This window comes from Bombina bombina, chromosome 10 (assembly GCF_027579735.1).
Source record: "Bombina bombina isolate aBomBom1 chromosome 10, aBomBom1.pri, whole genome shotgun sequence".
In the NCBI taxonomy this organism is placed as follows: domain Eukaryota; kingdom Metazoa; phylum Chordata; class Amphibia; order Anura; family Bombinatoridae; genus Bombina; species Bombina bombina.
This window is the reverse complement of record NC_069508.1, coordinates 182,745,717-182,760,712: the sequence shown is the minus strand read 5'-3', so window position 1 is coordinate 182,760,712 and position 14,996 is coordinate 182,745,717. Positions and strand designations below refer to the sequence as shown.

General features: G+C 42.1%; 1 protein-coding gene across 1 annotated transcript in view; it reads left to right on the top strand.

Moving 5' to 3' along the window:
• Positions 1-14,147, top strand: part of PRDX1 (peroxiredoxin 1) — a 28,148-nt gene extending 14,001 nt beyond the window's left edge. The window contains exons 4-6 of the mRNA XM_053693578.1: positions 5,085-5,207; positions 5,346-5,476; positions 13,814-14,147. Of these exons, the coding sequence (XP_053549553.1) occupies positions 5,085-5,207; positions 5,346-5,476; positions 13,814-13,899 (340 nt within the window). The 3' untranslated portion in view covers positions 13,900-14,147. The remainder of the gene's footprint in view (positions 1-5,084; positions 5,208-5,345; positions 5,477-13,813) is intronic.
• Positions 14,148-14,996: the final 849 nt, after the last annotated feature.

Genomic DNA, 14,996 nt, shown 5'->3' with positions numbered 1-14,996 from the left:
TTCTGGGGATTTGGAAAATCTCAGAAACAAAGGAGGGCACTTCATTTAATTTATACATAAGACTCATTATTACTTTCATAGTTTCACCTTAGACATAGGGGACATTTGGGCAGTTTTGCAACCGGCACTGGGCTTCAGGTGTCTCAAACATAAAGGAGACTCTATTTTCTTATACACGAGGCTCATGTTTTCACATAGTTTCCCTTTTAGGATAGAGAACAGTCAAAGTGCTGGGGCTTAATGGAAATGGAGACTCTTTATTTACTTGTGCATGGGACGAGATAAAGGAGACACTTTATTACTTTGTACATGTGACACGTCTAATTGTCATTGCATAGCCTCCTCTCAGACATAGGGGATATTTAGGTGACGAGTCAGTGTAGCAGCAGGCCCTGGGATTTATTGGGCAGCGTTGCTACAGTCACTGGAGTCTTTATATTGTTATATTTCTCCCAGCGGGTTGCTAACTTTGTTGCCGACGGGGAGATTTTTTATTAGCCATGGATTATTTACGCGCCATTTTCACTCCGCTTCAGAAAATGCAGTGTTACAGCGCAGTGAGATCTAGACTTTGCTTCTGGCGCCTGTACTGACAAGGGGAACAACCTTGTTGAAATGGTGACCGGGAGTTTACTTGGTGACGCCCACGAGGGGCAGAGTTGAAAAAACCGCCTATGTTTAACTTCCTCCCTGTCAGTTATGAGTAAAGGAGTGGAGAATGGCGCCGTAGACTAATATCTTTTCTGTCACTTCCGGTTATCGGAAGACACAAAGGAATTTCTGTCTAACAGATTGCGCTATTATGTGCTCAGTTCTTGTGGTATAGACAGGCTGTAAATGACGCCTCAGTACTGTCCTTTAGAACAAGCTGAGAGATTGATAGGGTTCTAAGTCCCTCTTACATCTTAAATTTTAGACTTAAGAAAATAAAGGGGTGTTTTTTTGTTTTTTTTTTAACTTTAAAGAGTCAGTGTCACTTGCTATAGGTTGAGCTTTATTAGCAACTGAGTTTATGAACACCAATGTTGACATACCATCATACCATAACATCTTGTTTCTGCACACGAGGCGTTCTTACAAATTTTAAAGAGACAGTCACATGCAGTGCCCTGCGGTTCCTTGTAATTTTCATCTGGAATTGCTGCACAAGACGTTGCTTCTTTAATGTCATGGCAGTATTTATGGACAGCAAGGTTGACATTCTAATTTATTTGCTTCTGCATACAGAAATGAGAAATTACTTAAATTTTAAAGAGACAGTCACATGTAGTGACCTGCGGTTCCTTGCAATTTCCTTCTGGAATTACTGCACAAGATATTTCTTTAATGTCATGGCAATGTCTAAACAACTATATTGGCATGCTAATTTAGCTTGCTTCTGCACACTTTAAACTGAAAAGTAACCACTTTTTTTTTTTTTTTTTTTTTTTTTGTGTGTGACCGTAACTGTTTTAAGTGTTTATTTATTTTTTACTTTTTTCTAACATTACTCCTTCAAAGACGTTTGCTGTTTGGGAGTCTGTGGAAGCTCACATGCAGTGCCCTGCGCTTCCTCACACTCCACCTGGAGTTGCTCTGCATTACATGTGTTTACCACATGGTAGACAACATTTCTAGAGGAATTATTTTCTATCATTTAGGGTGATTGATTCAGTAGTGGCTATTACGAATGGTGTAATCTATTCTAGTGCGTCCAGTGAGTTATAAGGAATGGAAGAAACTGCATTCCCTATATTTGATGTTTCCCATAGCCGCCACTGGAGTAGTTTCCAGCTTAGCTATGAGAGCTTCTATACCCTTAGTGGAGAGTTGGGTTTTTCAAAGGTCCTATGGACAAATAATTAGAAAAGAGATGTACACCAGGTTTTCCAAGGCAATCGGCTGTATACTTTGCTACCGTCACTGGTGCGACAGCATATTGTTTGATGCTACTAAGTCAAACTCCCCTGGATAGTCTCCAGGATAGGATATCCGCTTTCAAATTGGCTAATTCCTCTTGTTTCAAATTCTTCCCTTAAAGTTATCAAACTGGAAGCATAGATTTCAGGTTTCTTTGTTTCAGCTCACAGAGCCTTATGGTTAGAACCTTGTTCTAAGGCTAAGCTTTTAGCGATTCCTTACAAGGGGAAGACCTTGTTGGAACCTGGCTTGACGGAAATATTCTCTTTAAAAATAAAATAAAATAAAAAAAGGATCCATATAGCCTGCTGTTGAATCAAAGACAGCATGACTGACATGCCCCCGATCCGGGATTGAATTTTGTAGGGGGCAGACTTTCAGTCTTCGCTCAGGCTTGGGATCGAGATGTTCAGAATCCCTGGGCAATAGAAAATAATGTTCCAGGGATTCAAATTAGCGTTCAAGAGTTTTTCTTCCCAGAGGCAGGTTTCTGCTTTCAAGATTATCCGCAGATAAGATAAAAGGAGAGGTGTTCTTACACTGTAAGACACCTCAGAACTTGGGATTGGTACTGGGTCTTTTTATTTTTTTTATGCCAATCGGTTTGTGCCTCCCAAAAGAGGGAACCTTCAGTCCACTTTAGGTCTCAAGAGTCTAAACAGATTTTCTTAGTGTACCGTCTTTCAAGATGGCAACTATTCGTTCCATTCTTCCTTCGATCCAGGAGGGTCAATTTTATGTCAACAGTGGATTTAAAGGACGCGTACCTGCAGGTGCCATTCTCTAGTTGGACAAACGCTTCCAGTTCGTGGCCCTTTTCGGTTTTGCCACAGCTCTCTTTACGAAGGCTCTGGGAGCGCTGTTGACAGTGCTTCGGTTATGAAGCATTGCAGTGGCGTCCTATTTGGACGACATCTGGTCCAGGCACCATCCTTACAGCTAACAAGATTTCACACGGACTTGATATCCTTCATATGGTCTTACGGGTGGAAGGTAAATTTGGAAGTGTTTCCTTAGTCCCGTGACAGGGGTAACTTTCTTGGGAACCATAATAGATTCCATATCAAGACTATTTTTTTTGACGGAATGTCAGGAAATCAGAGCTTATCAATACTTGTTTAGCCATTTAATCCACTCCTCAGTCTTCAGTAACTCAGTGCATGGAGGTTATCGGGCTGATGGTGGCGGCGATGGACATCATCCCGTTGGCTCGGTTCCATCTCAGATCTCTGCCGTTAAGATTGCTCAGGCAATGGATCGGAGATTATTTAGATTTTTCTCCTCGAATACTACTGGAGCAGGAGACAAGGGTTCTCTTCTGTGGTGGTTGTCGTTGGATCATCACTTCCAGGGTATCTGCTTTCGCAGACCATCTTTGGTGTTTGCGACAGACGCCAGCCTTCTAGGGTGGGGAGTAGACTGGGGCTCCCTAAGGGCTCAGGGGGATTGGATTTAGCCAGAGTCTTTTCTTCCTATGAACACTCTGGAGCTGAGTGATCTCCCATGTTCTTCTGGCCTCGGCCCAGTTTATCAGGTTCCAGTCAATCAGGGAGGAAAGGAGTTCCTTAGCAATGAGAGGTATCCATAATAATTCAGTGGGCAGAGGCCCATTCTTGCTATCTGTTGGCGAGCTACATCCCAGGGGTGGAACATTTGGGCGGACTTCCTGCGCAGGCAGTCCTTTCATCCAGGGGAGTGGAAACTCCATCCGGGAGTGTTCTCCAGTGTTTATTATTTTACTCTGTTTGCTTTTCTTACTTGGGCCATTGTTCAAATCAAGCAGGAGAGGGCTTCGGTGAATCTCATAGCACCGATTTCATGTTGTAGGATTTGGTATGAAGATCTGGTGGACACGTCGTCTCTGCCACCTGGGAGACTTCTGCAGAGGAAGTACCTTCTAATCAAGGGCTCCTTCAATCTCCAAGCAGTCGGTTCCAGATTTGTGTGAACACTTATTATCCAAGCGGGGTCTTCTGACTAGGTCATTGTGACCATTATTCAGGCTCGAAAGCCTGTTACTAGTAAAATTTATCATAAGAATCTCTATTGGTGTGAATCCATGGACTACTTATGGAGTAGATGGGATTCATAGAATTTTTTTTTTTAATTTTTTTTTATTAAAGGTTTATCGTCAAGTTCCCTAACGGGTAAACACTTTCTCTACTCCGGTAGATTTCCCAGATGTACAGATGTACAATCATTTTGTCAGGATCAGGCCTGTGTTTCATAAGTTACTCCTCCCATGGAGTCTGAATTTATTTTTCAGAGTTCATCAAGGGGATCTGTTTGAGTCTATTCTTTCCTTTGGATATTGAGTTAGCTTGGAAAATGTTTTTTCTTATTTCTTCTGCTCGGAGAGTGTCGGAGTTCTCAGCATGAGTTTCCCCATCTAATTTCCATTCCAATAAGGTAGTTTTACGTACTAACTTGGGATTTCTTCCTAGGGTTATTTTTGTCCGGAACATTAATCAGGAGATTGTTTTGTAGCTACGGCTACTTCATTCTTTTTGTCGGAAGAGCATCATACGTTTAGCATATGAGACTGCTGGATAGCAGCCTCCTAAGAGTTATGGCTCCTTTCACGAGGACTGTTGCTTCCTCATGGGCATTTACAAATGAAGCCTCTGTGGAACAGATTTACAAGGCTTCAACTTGTTCCTCTTCACGCTTTTTCAAGGTTTTACAAATTTGACATTTTGTCTAAGGCTGATTTTGGGAGACAGGTTCTTCAAGCAGGGGTGCCTTCCGTTTAGGTTCCCTGTCTTGTCCCTCCCTTATCATCCGTGTACTCTAGCTTTGGTATTGTATCCCACAAGTAAGGATGAAATCCATGGACTCGTGTCTTTAAAAAGAAAAGAATTTATGCTTACCTGATTTGTTTCTTTTTAGACGCGATGAGTCCACGGCCCGCCCTGTTCTGAGACGGGTTATTCATTTTTGTAAACTTCAGACACCTCTGCACCTTGGCTTTTCCTTTCTCTTCCTAACTTCGGTCGAATGACTGGAGTGGGAGGAGCTATATATAGCAGCTCTGCTGTGGTGCTCTTTGCCTCCTCCTGCTGACCAGGAGGTGAATATCCCACAAGGATGAAATCTGTGGACTCATCGTGTCTAAAGAAACAAATTTATCAGGTAAGCTTTTGTTTTGGTTTTGTTTAACATATATTAAAATGCCTCCCTCCCAGGACTAACACTTCACGTAAGGATGGTGGTTTGGGACCCATGAAGATACCTTTAGTGGCAGACACCCTGCGTACTATCTCACAAGACTATGGTGTTCTTAAGGAGGATGAAGGAATCTCATTCAGGTGAAGACTATGTACAAAAGCGCATTCTAGTTTAAAAAATTATATGCACATTTTATTAAACTTTTCGTTCAGCTATCTTTAAATTGTGTAATTATTTGTACATTAACCAAATGTAATCTTACAAAACTATTTTTGCAGAGGACTCTTTATTGTGGATGACAAGGGAATTCTGCGCCAAATAACCATTAATGACCTACCTGTTGGACGATCTGTAGATGAGACCCTTCGACTTGTACAGGCTTTCCAGCATACAGACAAATATGGAGAGGGTAAGTTAGCTAATTTATTTGCAGCTGCTTTAACACTTACTTATATGGCACCCACTTTGTTTAAAGGTACTTTATAGTGCAAAAATTACACCCTCTAATTTGTTAGAGCATGGGATGTTATCACTAGCAGCAATGCTATGTGCTTACAATAAAAACAAAGTTAAAATACCACTAATGATACTGAGCGGATACAGCTGGTAAGCCAATTAGTAGTAATAGAAACATAGTTCCCTGTGGCTCCTAAGAAGTACCTTTTTTTATATATATATATATATATATATATATATATATATATATATATATATATATATATATATATATATATATATATATATATATATATATATATATATATATATATTTATATTATCCCTTTAAATGGTTTCTTATTGTGGTCTATTCTACCTGCTGGACTTTATTTAATGGTTTTGTAAACGGTACTTTCCATCTTAATGGGAGGAGAGTCCACCAGGAGTAGGCAAAGACTTAAATACCTCTTGCCTCCCCCCCCCCCCAGTCATTCTTTGCCTTTCGTCACAGGAGGTTGGCAGAGAAGTGTCGGAAGATTTGAGTAGTCTCTTATGGAGGGTAGTCCTCTTTGAAATGGGACTGGAGTTTTAAGTAGTCCTGTCAGCCTCTCAGTGAGAGCATGGGTGAAAGTTGGAGTCCGGAGATGCAGGAAGAGCCTTTCTGCAAATCCATCCCGACTCAGACCACTATCATTGTTGCCTAGTTTTACTGCCTGCTTTATACACTCGTCCATGTCAGGAGCGATGCTACTAACCTGTCACACTTGAAGGGCCGTGTTCCTGTTCCATGGCATAGATTCTGGTAAGATCGTTTTGTTTATATACATAACGCAAGAAGACAGGGTCATTGTGTCCTTTTATCTGTATAGGATCAAGGGTTAATATCCCTGGAAAGGGGATTATTGAACATGGGGGATTTATGTGTAATATCTTGTTTGCTAGAGCCTCATCTCACATGACGTAGCATCAATGTGTGAAGTCAGGTGAAGGGCGACATGGATTCTTCTGGCACGTTTTCTCTATAGTGCAGGGGCGGCCCTGTATGGCACTCTGTGTGGCCTCTTCAACATCCTCTGTCTGGGTCATAGGAGGTGGTGAGTGCCCCCGCCATCGTTGTATAAAGGTGCCATTTATTCTATCTAGTCTATATTGAAGCACAAGCTAGGGAGGACTCTGATATGTTAGAGGATACTCCCTCTTTAATTAAAGCTAATATCTGTGTTAGTTGAGCAGGCGGATCAATCTGAACCTCCTCACAACAGTATTCCATATGCTTTGATTGCAATATCTAAAAATAATGATATTTAGTACTGCCAGATTTTGTTGCCCAGTGTCTCTTTCCCCCTTTCCCCCCCCCCCCCTTTCTTTCTTTCCCCAGGTCCCCTGAAGATGGCTACTATTAAGAATGAGTGGGAGAATCTTGGCTCGTCCTTGTTCTCCTACCTCCTTTTTAAAAAATGAAAAAACTGTTACCTGAGCTATGGGGGGCCATTTCTAAGGTGGATGGAGCTATCTCCACCCTTGCTAAGAGGATGCCTATTCCCCTCAAGGCTAGTTCAGTGTTCAAAGAGCCCATGGACAAAAAAAATAGAATTTATGTTGAGAAAGATGTTCCAACGTGGTCGAGGTGGAAACTCCCCTCGGAGATGCAGGAAAAGATTAAGGCCTTAAGGGTCGCAAGTTCTTTTATCTGATGCAAATATTCGGGTTATTAGCCTGAATGCTAAGACATCAGGTTTTTCTGTTCTAGCCTGCAGGGCTCTATTAATGTTGTGGTCTGCTGACATGACTTCCAAGTCTAGATTACCATCCCTCCCGTTTCAGGGGAAAGTTCTTTTTGGTCTGGGCCTGGACTTTATCATATCCACAGTCACGGGAGGCAAGGGTGCTTTCCTTCCACAGGATAATAAGACTAAGGGCTCTACTTTTCGTCCCTTTCGCTCAGACAAGTCTCAACGTAATCAGTCCAAGGTATCTTGGAAGCCGGCTCAATCTTGTAACAAATCCAAGCAGAGCAAGAAGCCCACCGACAGTCGGCATGAGGGGGCGGCCCCCGATCCGTCTCTGGATTGCATAGGGGGCAGACTATCTGTTCGCAGAGCCTTGGATGGAAGACTTACAGGATCCTTGGGTTCTGGAGGTTATCACCCAGGGTTACAGGATTGGGTTCAAGACTCATCCGCCCAGGGGCAGATTCCTCCTGTCAAACCTATTAAGACCAGAGAAGGCACCTTCCTAGAGTGCATGAGGGATCTCTCCTCTCGGAGTAATTGTTCCAGTACCTCTAGAAGAAAGGGGTCAAGGGTACTATTCAAACTTTTTCATGGTCCCAAAGGAGGGGACGTTCTGCCCGATTCTGGACCTAAACTACCTTAAGTTTCTGTCGGTTCCATAGTTCAAAATGGGAAACTATCAGATCGTTTCTGCCCCTAGTTAGAGGGGCAATTTATGACTTTAGACTTAAAGGATGCTTACCTTCATGTGCCAATCCACAAGGACCACTTCAGGTTCCTAATATTCACCTTTCTGGACCAACACTTCCAGTTTGTGGCCCTACCGTTCAGTCTGGCAACTGCCCCAAGAGTCTTTATGAAGGTTCTGAGAGCGCTGCTCATGGTAGCGACAGCCTGAGGTATTGCGGTGGCCCCTTATCTGGACAATATCCTGGTTCAGGCTCCGTCTTGCAGTCTCGTGGAGGACTATTCAAGGGCTCTTCTCCTTCAATCCCATGGATGGAAGATAAACGAGGGAAAGTTCTCTGGTCCACGGCAACAGGGTGGAATTCCTGGGTACAATAATAGATTCAATATCCATGAAGATATTCTTAACGGATCAGACATTCCAAGATTGCATCCAGCTGTCTTGCCAATCAGACCTCCTTAAAGCCATCTGTGGCCAGTGTATGGAGGTGATCGGGGCTCATGGTTTCCAGCATAGATGTCATTCCTTTCGCCAGGTTCCATCTCAGGCCTCAGCCGTTCCATTGTCTCAACATGCATAACTGCAATCGCTCAGATCTATCCCAACAGATATCTCTGGATAATCAAGTGAGGGAATCCCTTTCTCTTGGTGGGTCTGTCCGGGGCAGCTGTCCCAGGGGACATCCTGGGAGATTGTGACCATGTTTCAGGATGGGGAGCTGTTTGCGGTGCCAGAAGGGCACAGAGCAGGTGGACTCGAGAGGAGTCGACCCTACCAATTAAATATCCTGGAACTACAAGCAATATTCAATGCTCTTGAGGGCTTGGCCCCTCTTGGGGTCGTCCAGTTTCGTCAGATTCCAGTCAGACAACATTACCTCATTAGCGTACATAAAACAAGGGGGAATGAGAAGCTCCCTAGCCATGAGGGAGGTGTTTCTGATTCTGGAATGGGCGGAGACCCACAACTGTTCACTCAGCAATCCATATCCTGGGTGTGGACAACTGGGAAGCGGATTTCCTCAGCAGACAATAGTTTCATCTGGGGGAATGGTCTCTCCATCCTGAGGTGTTTGCAGAGATCTGCAATAGATGGACGCCGGAGATGGATCTCATGGCGTCCAGATACGGGTTGTGGTCCAGGGATCCCCAGGCAGAGCTGATGGATGCCTTGGCGGTACCTTGGGAGTTCAACCTAATTCATCTTTCCACCATTGTTGCTTCTCCCTCGAGTGGTAGCCCGCATCCAGTGGCGTCGCTACAGGGGGGCAAGGGGGGGCATTTGCCCACCCGGGCTGCAGTATAGCTGATTTTTATTTTTTTTTAAAAAATGTTTTAACTACGATTGGGCCCTCCACCAAGTGGTCATCACGTGACCACAATTGCACCCAATTTTTCTCAAGTCTGCAGGTCACACGGGGACTGCTTTGCTACTAAGTTGATTTTTTTTCTCTCGCATGTGTGTGTCCACAAAACTTATCGATAGTGACGTAACATGTGGATCGATATAGGCTGGGAGAGAGGAAGGGGTCATGCAATTCAATTAACATGTGTGGCTGGAGATGCTGTGTGTGATAATAAAGTCTCCCCTCCCTCTCGTGCTGCCTGGTGGTATAGACTGTATGCAGGGAACAAACTGGTATAGGGGCAGAGAAGGGTGTATGGCCAATGATGAGTACATGCAAGGATCACAGTGCATTTGGGTAGAAAGGGCTATAGGCATATAAGGTAGTATAGAGATGCAAAGAGCTTATTAGCATTAGAGCAAGGAGGGGTATGGTCAGGGAAGGTGGGATAGAGTACAGACAGGGAGCACAGAGGATTTGGGTAGATGTGGGTATAAAAGGTGGTGTAGAATGTATGAAGGGAGAACAGAGGTATTTGGCAGGGAGGGGTTATGATCAGGGAAAGAAATAGACTGCATGCAGTGATAACAGGGCATTTAAGCAGGGAAAGTGGTATGGCTAAGGAAGGTGGTGTAGTGTGCATAAACAAGGTATTTAATTAACCAAAGTGGGGACATTGCCAGGAAAGAATATGGACTGCAAGCAGGAAGAACAGGGACATTATAGGTAAAATATAGGTAGTACAGGTAAATTGAAGGGAGTAGTTTTATATTCAGGCAATGGCTGAAGTTTCTTAAGGTCTTGTAGGGCATGTGCAGGGGCTTATATGCTGGGTGTATAAAGATATATGGACTGATCAATCAATACATATTTCAGACCAGCATTAGTCACATGGGATGTTTAAAGTTATATTTGTAGGGTATGTACTGTATACAAGAAATGTGCATGATAAAGTGATGTATGCAAGGTGCTATATATTACATGGTTAAAGTGGTGCATATTTAAATGTGCAAAGTTTGTTATCTGCACTCCTGTATGTATTTTTGCATCTTCCTATTAATGTAATCAGCACTACAGAATACATTAACACTTTACTAAGTAATGAATAATGATTGTGAACAGGAGGTGTAAATGTATGATGCATGTAAACAGAAAATTGCAGATAGTGATTTATATGTTTTTGCTCAAGTTTGTGTATTGATTATGTGTAAAGAAGTATGTGTTGGATGATCTCTATATGATGTATATGGAAGAGTAGGGAAGTAGGTATAGGGTTTTTATAGTGGGTTTATACTGTATATGGCATGCAATGTGTAGGGGGCAGGGGGATATATATGGCAAAGAGAACTAGTGTTCGGATTTGGCTTGAAGAAAAGGTGGCAACCCTACACGAGGCAGCCGCCTAATTATTAGTGCCCCCCCAGTTTTGACTGTTCTATCTTATGTGCCCCCCCTATATTTTGTTCCTAGAGTCGCCACTGCCCGCATCAAACAGGAGAAAGCCTCGACCATTCTGATTGCACCATGGAGGACGTGGTTTGCTGATCTGGTGGGAATGTAGTCTCCTCCATGGAGGTTACCCTGTTGCAGAGATCTGCTAGTGCAGGGTCCCTTTCTTCGCCAAAATCTTGATTCTTGGAGGCTGACTGCGTGGAGATTGAACCTCTAGTCTTGGCCAAGAGAGGGTTCTCGGAGAGAGTGATACTCTTTCAGGCCAGGAAACCGGTCACTTGTCTCATCTATCATAAGATGTGGAGGACCAATTTATCATGGTGTGAGGAACGTAGATATCCCTGGTACATGATTAGGGTATCCAGGATTCTGGCTTATCTTTAAGATGGTTTGGCTAAAGGCCTTGCCGCTAGTTCCTTAAATGGACAGATTTCGGCCTTATCAGTCCTTTTACACAAGCTTGTGGTGTTTTTTTGTTTCAGGCTCTGTCCAGAATCAGGCTGGTATCTAGACCTTCTGCTCCTCGGAGCTCAAACTTGGTTCTTAAGGATTTGCAGAGTGCTCTATTTGAGCCTATGCATGTGCTTGACATTAAGATTCTCTCCTGGAAGGTTCTGTTCTGGCTATTGCATTGGCTTGCAGAGTCTAAGTTAGCGGCCTTGCAATATGAGCCCCTTTAGCTGGGTTGGGATTTCTTCCCAAGGTGGTGTATCTTAACATCAATCAGGAGATATTAGTTCCTGTGTCCTAACCCTTCTTTGCCTAAGGAAAGGTTACTTCATAACTTGGATGTGGTTCGTGCCTTGAAGTTTTACCTTCAGGCCACAAAGGATTTCAGACAGACTTAGTCTTTGTTTGTGGTGTATTCAGGAAAGCGTAGGGGCAGAGGGCCTCCACTTCACTGTCCTTTTGGTTGAGGAGCATTATCCGTTTGGTCTATGAGACAGCGGGAAATAAGCCTCCTCAGGATTACGGCTCACTCAACTAGAGCTGGGGCCTTTAGGAACAAGGCCTCTATGGAGCAGATTTGTAAGGCGGCTACTTGGTCTTTACATACATTTGTAAAAATTTTACAAAATTAATGTTTTTGCTTTGGCAGAAGCTGGGGTTGTTGTTTTTTTTTTTTTTTGGGTTTGTTTTTTTTTTTTGTCTCCTCTAGAGCTTAGGTATTTGTTCCCACATGTAATGAATGAAGTTGTGGACTCTCCTCCCATTAAGATGGGGAAAACAAATTGTGCTTACCTGATAATTGAATTTCCATCTGTGGGAGGAGAGTCCACTGCTCCCGCCAGTTTGCTCCAGTGGGCGGACCTAAATTTCTCTTCTGGCACCCTTTATACCCTGATATTTCTCCTAATGTTTGTTGTTCCCATGGCAGAATTACTGGGGATGAGGGAAGTGGGAGAGGTATTTAAGCCTTTGGCTGGGGTGTCTTTGCCTCCTCCTGGTGGCCAGGTTCTTAATTCCCACAAGTAATGAATGAAGCCGTATTATTTATCAGTGTGAGCAGACATGATAGAAGTAAATAAAATAAAAAATCTTATCAAATTTGCTTAGTATCCAAGATATTTTGTTTTGAAGAGATACCTAGGTAGGCATCTGGAGCACATGGCAGGAAATGGTGTTTGCAAATGGAGAACATTCTTGCAAAACTGCTGCCATATAGTGCTTCAGAAAAGGGCCAGCTAAACATAGCCCTGTAAATTTGAAAGTGGTTATAAAATCGCATGCTCCACTGAATCTTGAAACCCATTTTGGGTTACATTTCCCATTAAATTCTTTCATGATTCAGATAGAGAATACAATTTTAAACAACATTGCAATTTTACTTTTTATGTTTTAATTTTTCATTCTCTTCTTTGCTGAAAGGTTTATCTAAGCAAGCTCAGAAACTAGGTTCTCTGCTGCTCCTAACTTTTAATTGGTGGCTGCATATATATCAATTGTGATTGGCTCACCCATGCGTTCAGTTAGAAACCAGTAGTGCATTGCTGCTCCTTCAACAAATGAAACAAATTAGATAATAGAAGTAAATTAGAAAGTTAGTGAACAAAATTGTAACCATCTGAATCATGAGAATAAAATGGGGTTCATTTCCCTTTAACCCTTTGGCTGCTAAGCCATTTCCCACCTGGGTGATGAGCTGAATTTGAGATTTTATTTTTTTAACTTTTTTATTTTTTAAATATATTTTACTTTTTCCCAGATCCCCAAGACTTGTATAGTTGGAAAGATTACCTATCCAACGGGTCTTGGGGGTCTGTAGTTGCTTAGATGCCTGAGATACAGGCTTTTAAGTAGTCTGCCCCCATTTCCCTATACTGTCCTTTTTTAAAGGGCCAGTAAACCCACAAAATGTTATATAATTCTGCACAGTGCAGAATTATATAACATCAGCTTAGCGCAAACTTTGTACTTTTTTTTTTTTTTTTTTTTTTTTAATTTCGTAGCATTTTTTCACTTTAATCTTTTCTTTCACAGTACGCTGCTCCTGGCTCTGAGCGGGTCTGTTTCCTCTAAGCACATCGGGCATTCTGTCTATTCACGAGCGATCGGGCCGACTGAATAGACAGCGTGCCCGATGGCTTAGGGAAAACAAACAGACCCGCTCAGTAGAGACAGGAGCGGCGTACAGTGAAAGTAAATTTAGTAGCATTTTTTTCACTTATCTTTTAAGGTACAAAGTTTGTGCTAAGCTGATATATAATTCTGCACTATGTGCAGAATTATATAACATTTTGTGGGTTTACTGGCACTTTAAGTTTTAATAAAGTTGTGCAGTGACGTCATTGCGCGTGACTTCACCGCGTAAATCGTGAACCCCAGCGATGCCTCACTTTTCAGGCCAGTTCACCGGGGTGGGAGCCACCAGATTGTCCTCAAGGTGGGTGCTAGCGACGGCTCTGAGCCATAGTCAGCACCTGACTGGGACATTTTGTGACTGCTCAGAGCCGTCATTAGCACTCAAAGGGTTAAGCTTACAATTTATAGGTAATGTGTGCAGACTTGCTAGGCCTTTTTGGCCTTATCTGTCTTCAGAATCTGTTTATACAATTTTTTAATTTTTTATTTTTTTCAAACCCTCTACAGTGTGCCCTGCAGGATGGAAGCCAGGAAGTGACACCATTAAGCCTGATGTACAGAGAAGTAAAGAGTACTTCTCCAAACAAAAATAAAAGCTGTGCATTCCATCCATCATAACATTTCTCACCCTTGTCTCCTGCATTTAAGAAAATGAGATTCTTCCTTAGTAGGGAGCGTGTGAACATGCATTTTGTTTTTTTTTAATGCCAACTGACATGGACTATGTGGTTTTTGGCTACTTACTTTAGTTTACTAGAACCCTGGTAGACCACAAGACATTTAACATTCGGCAAGCTGTCCTATTTTGTGATAACTATTAAAACTATTTGTAAAAGGTAAATGTTTGATTCTATTCATTTCACAGCTCTGTGGTTTGACTTATTTTTTGTTAATTCAAAACTGAGTTGATGTGTGTAGCACTCTCCTCCTCCCCTGCCTGCTTGCCTGCCTGCAAATCAATCTCACTTTAGTAGCGTTACTGATCCAAATAGTTGTTTAATTTTTATGAAGTTAAAATAGAACCATATCACTATCTGTTCTCTTGCCAAATTAAGTGTACAAAAATATATAGAAGACTTGCATTTTAAAATTACTTTATTTTTTTTTTTGTAAGATAGCGGCCAAGATTTTGGGGGGAAAATATTCAGGGGTGCTCTACATCATATTAAAGGATCAGTCAAAATTATAAAATTTCATAAATCAGATGGGACATACAATGTTTAAAAAATACTTTTATTCTCTTGGTATCCTTTGAAAATCAATGCACTACTGTTGATAGCTGCACATGTCTTACCAAAAGTGCTCTGGTATCTCCCAGTAGTGCTCTGCTGCTTCAACGAGATACTAAAAGAATGAAGCAAATTTAATAGCATACAAATGAATACATTTCCATTTTACTTCTGTCTGAATCCTGAAAAAGCTTAATGCCCCTTTAATCAACAAAAGTAGGTTATGGGAGTAGTGATTAAACACATCAAGCAATAGTCTCCACCCAAACACCAAATGTAAATTGCATACAATATGCACAAAATATTCAGTTTAATCTTTTTATACTGTCATTGTAATGTAAAATGCAGGAGACTCAGATGCCAAAGTGAAGAAGTTATAGATGACATCAATAAAGACCTCCTGTCTGATTCCCGCAGTTGGGACAAATACCAAGCCCAAAACACAAAGCAGATTTTTTTTT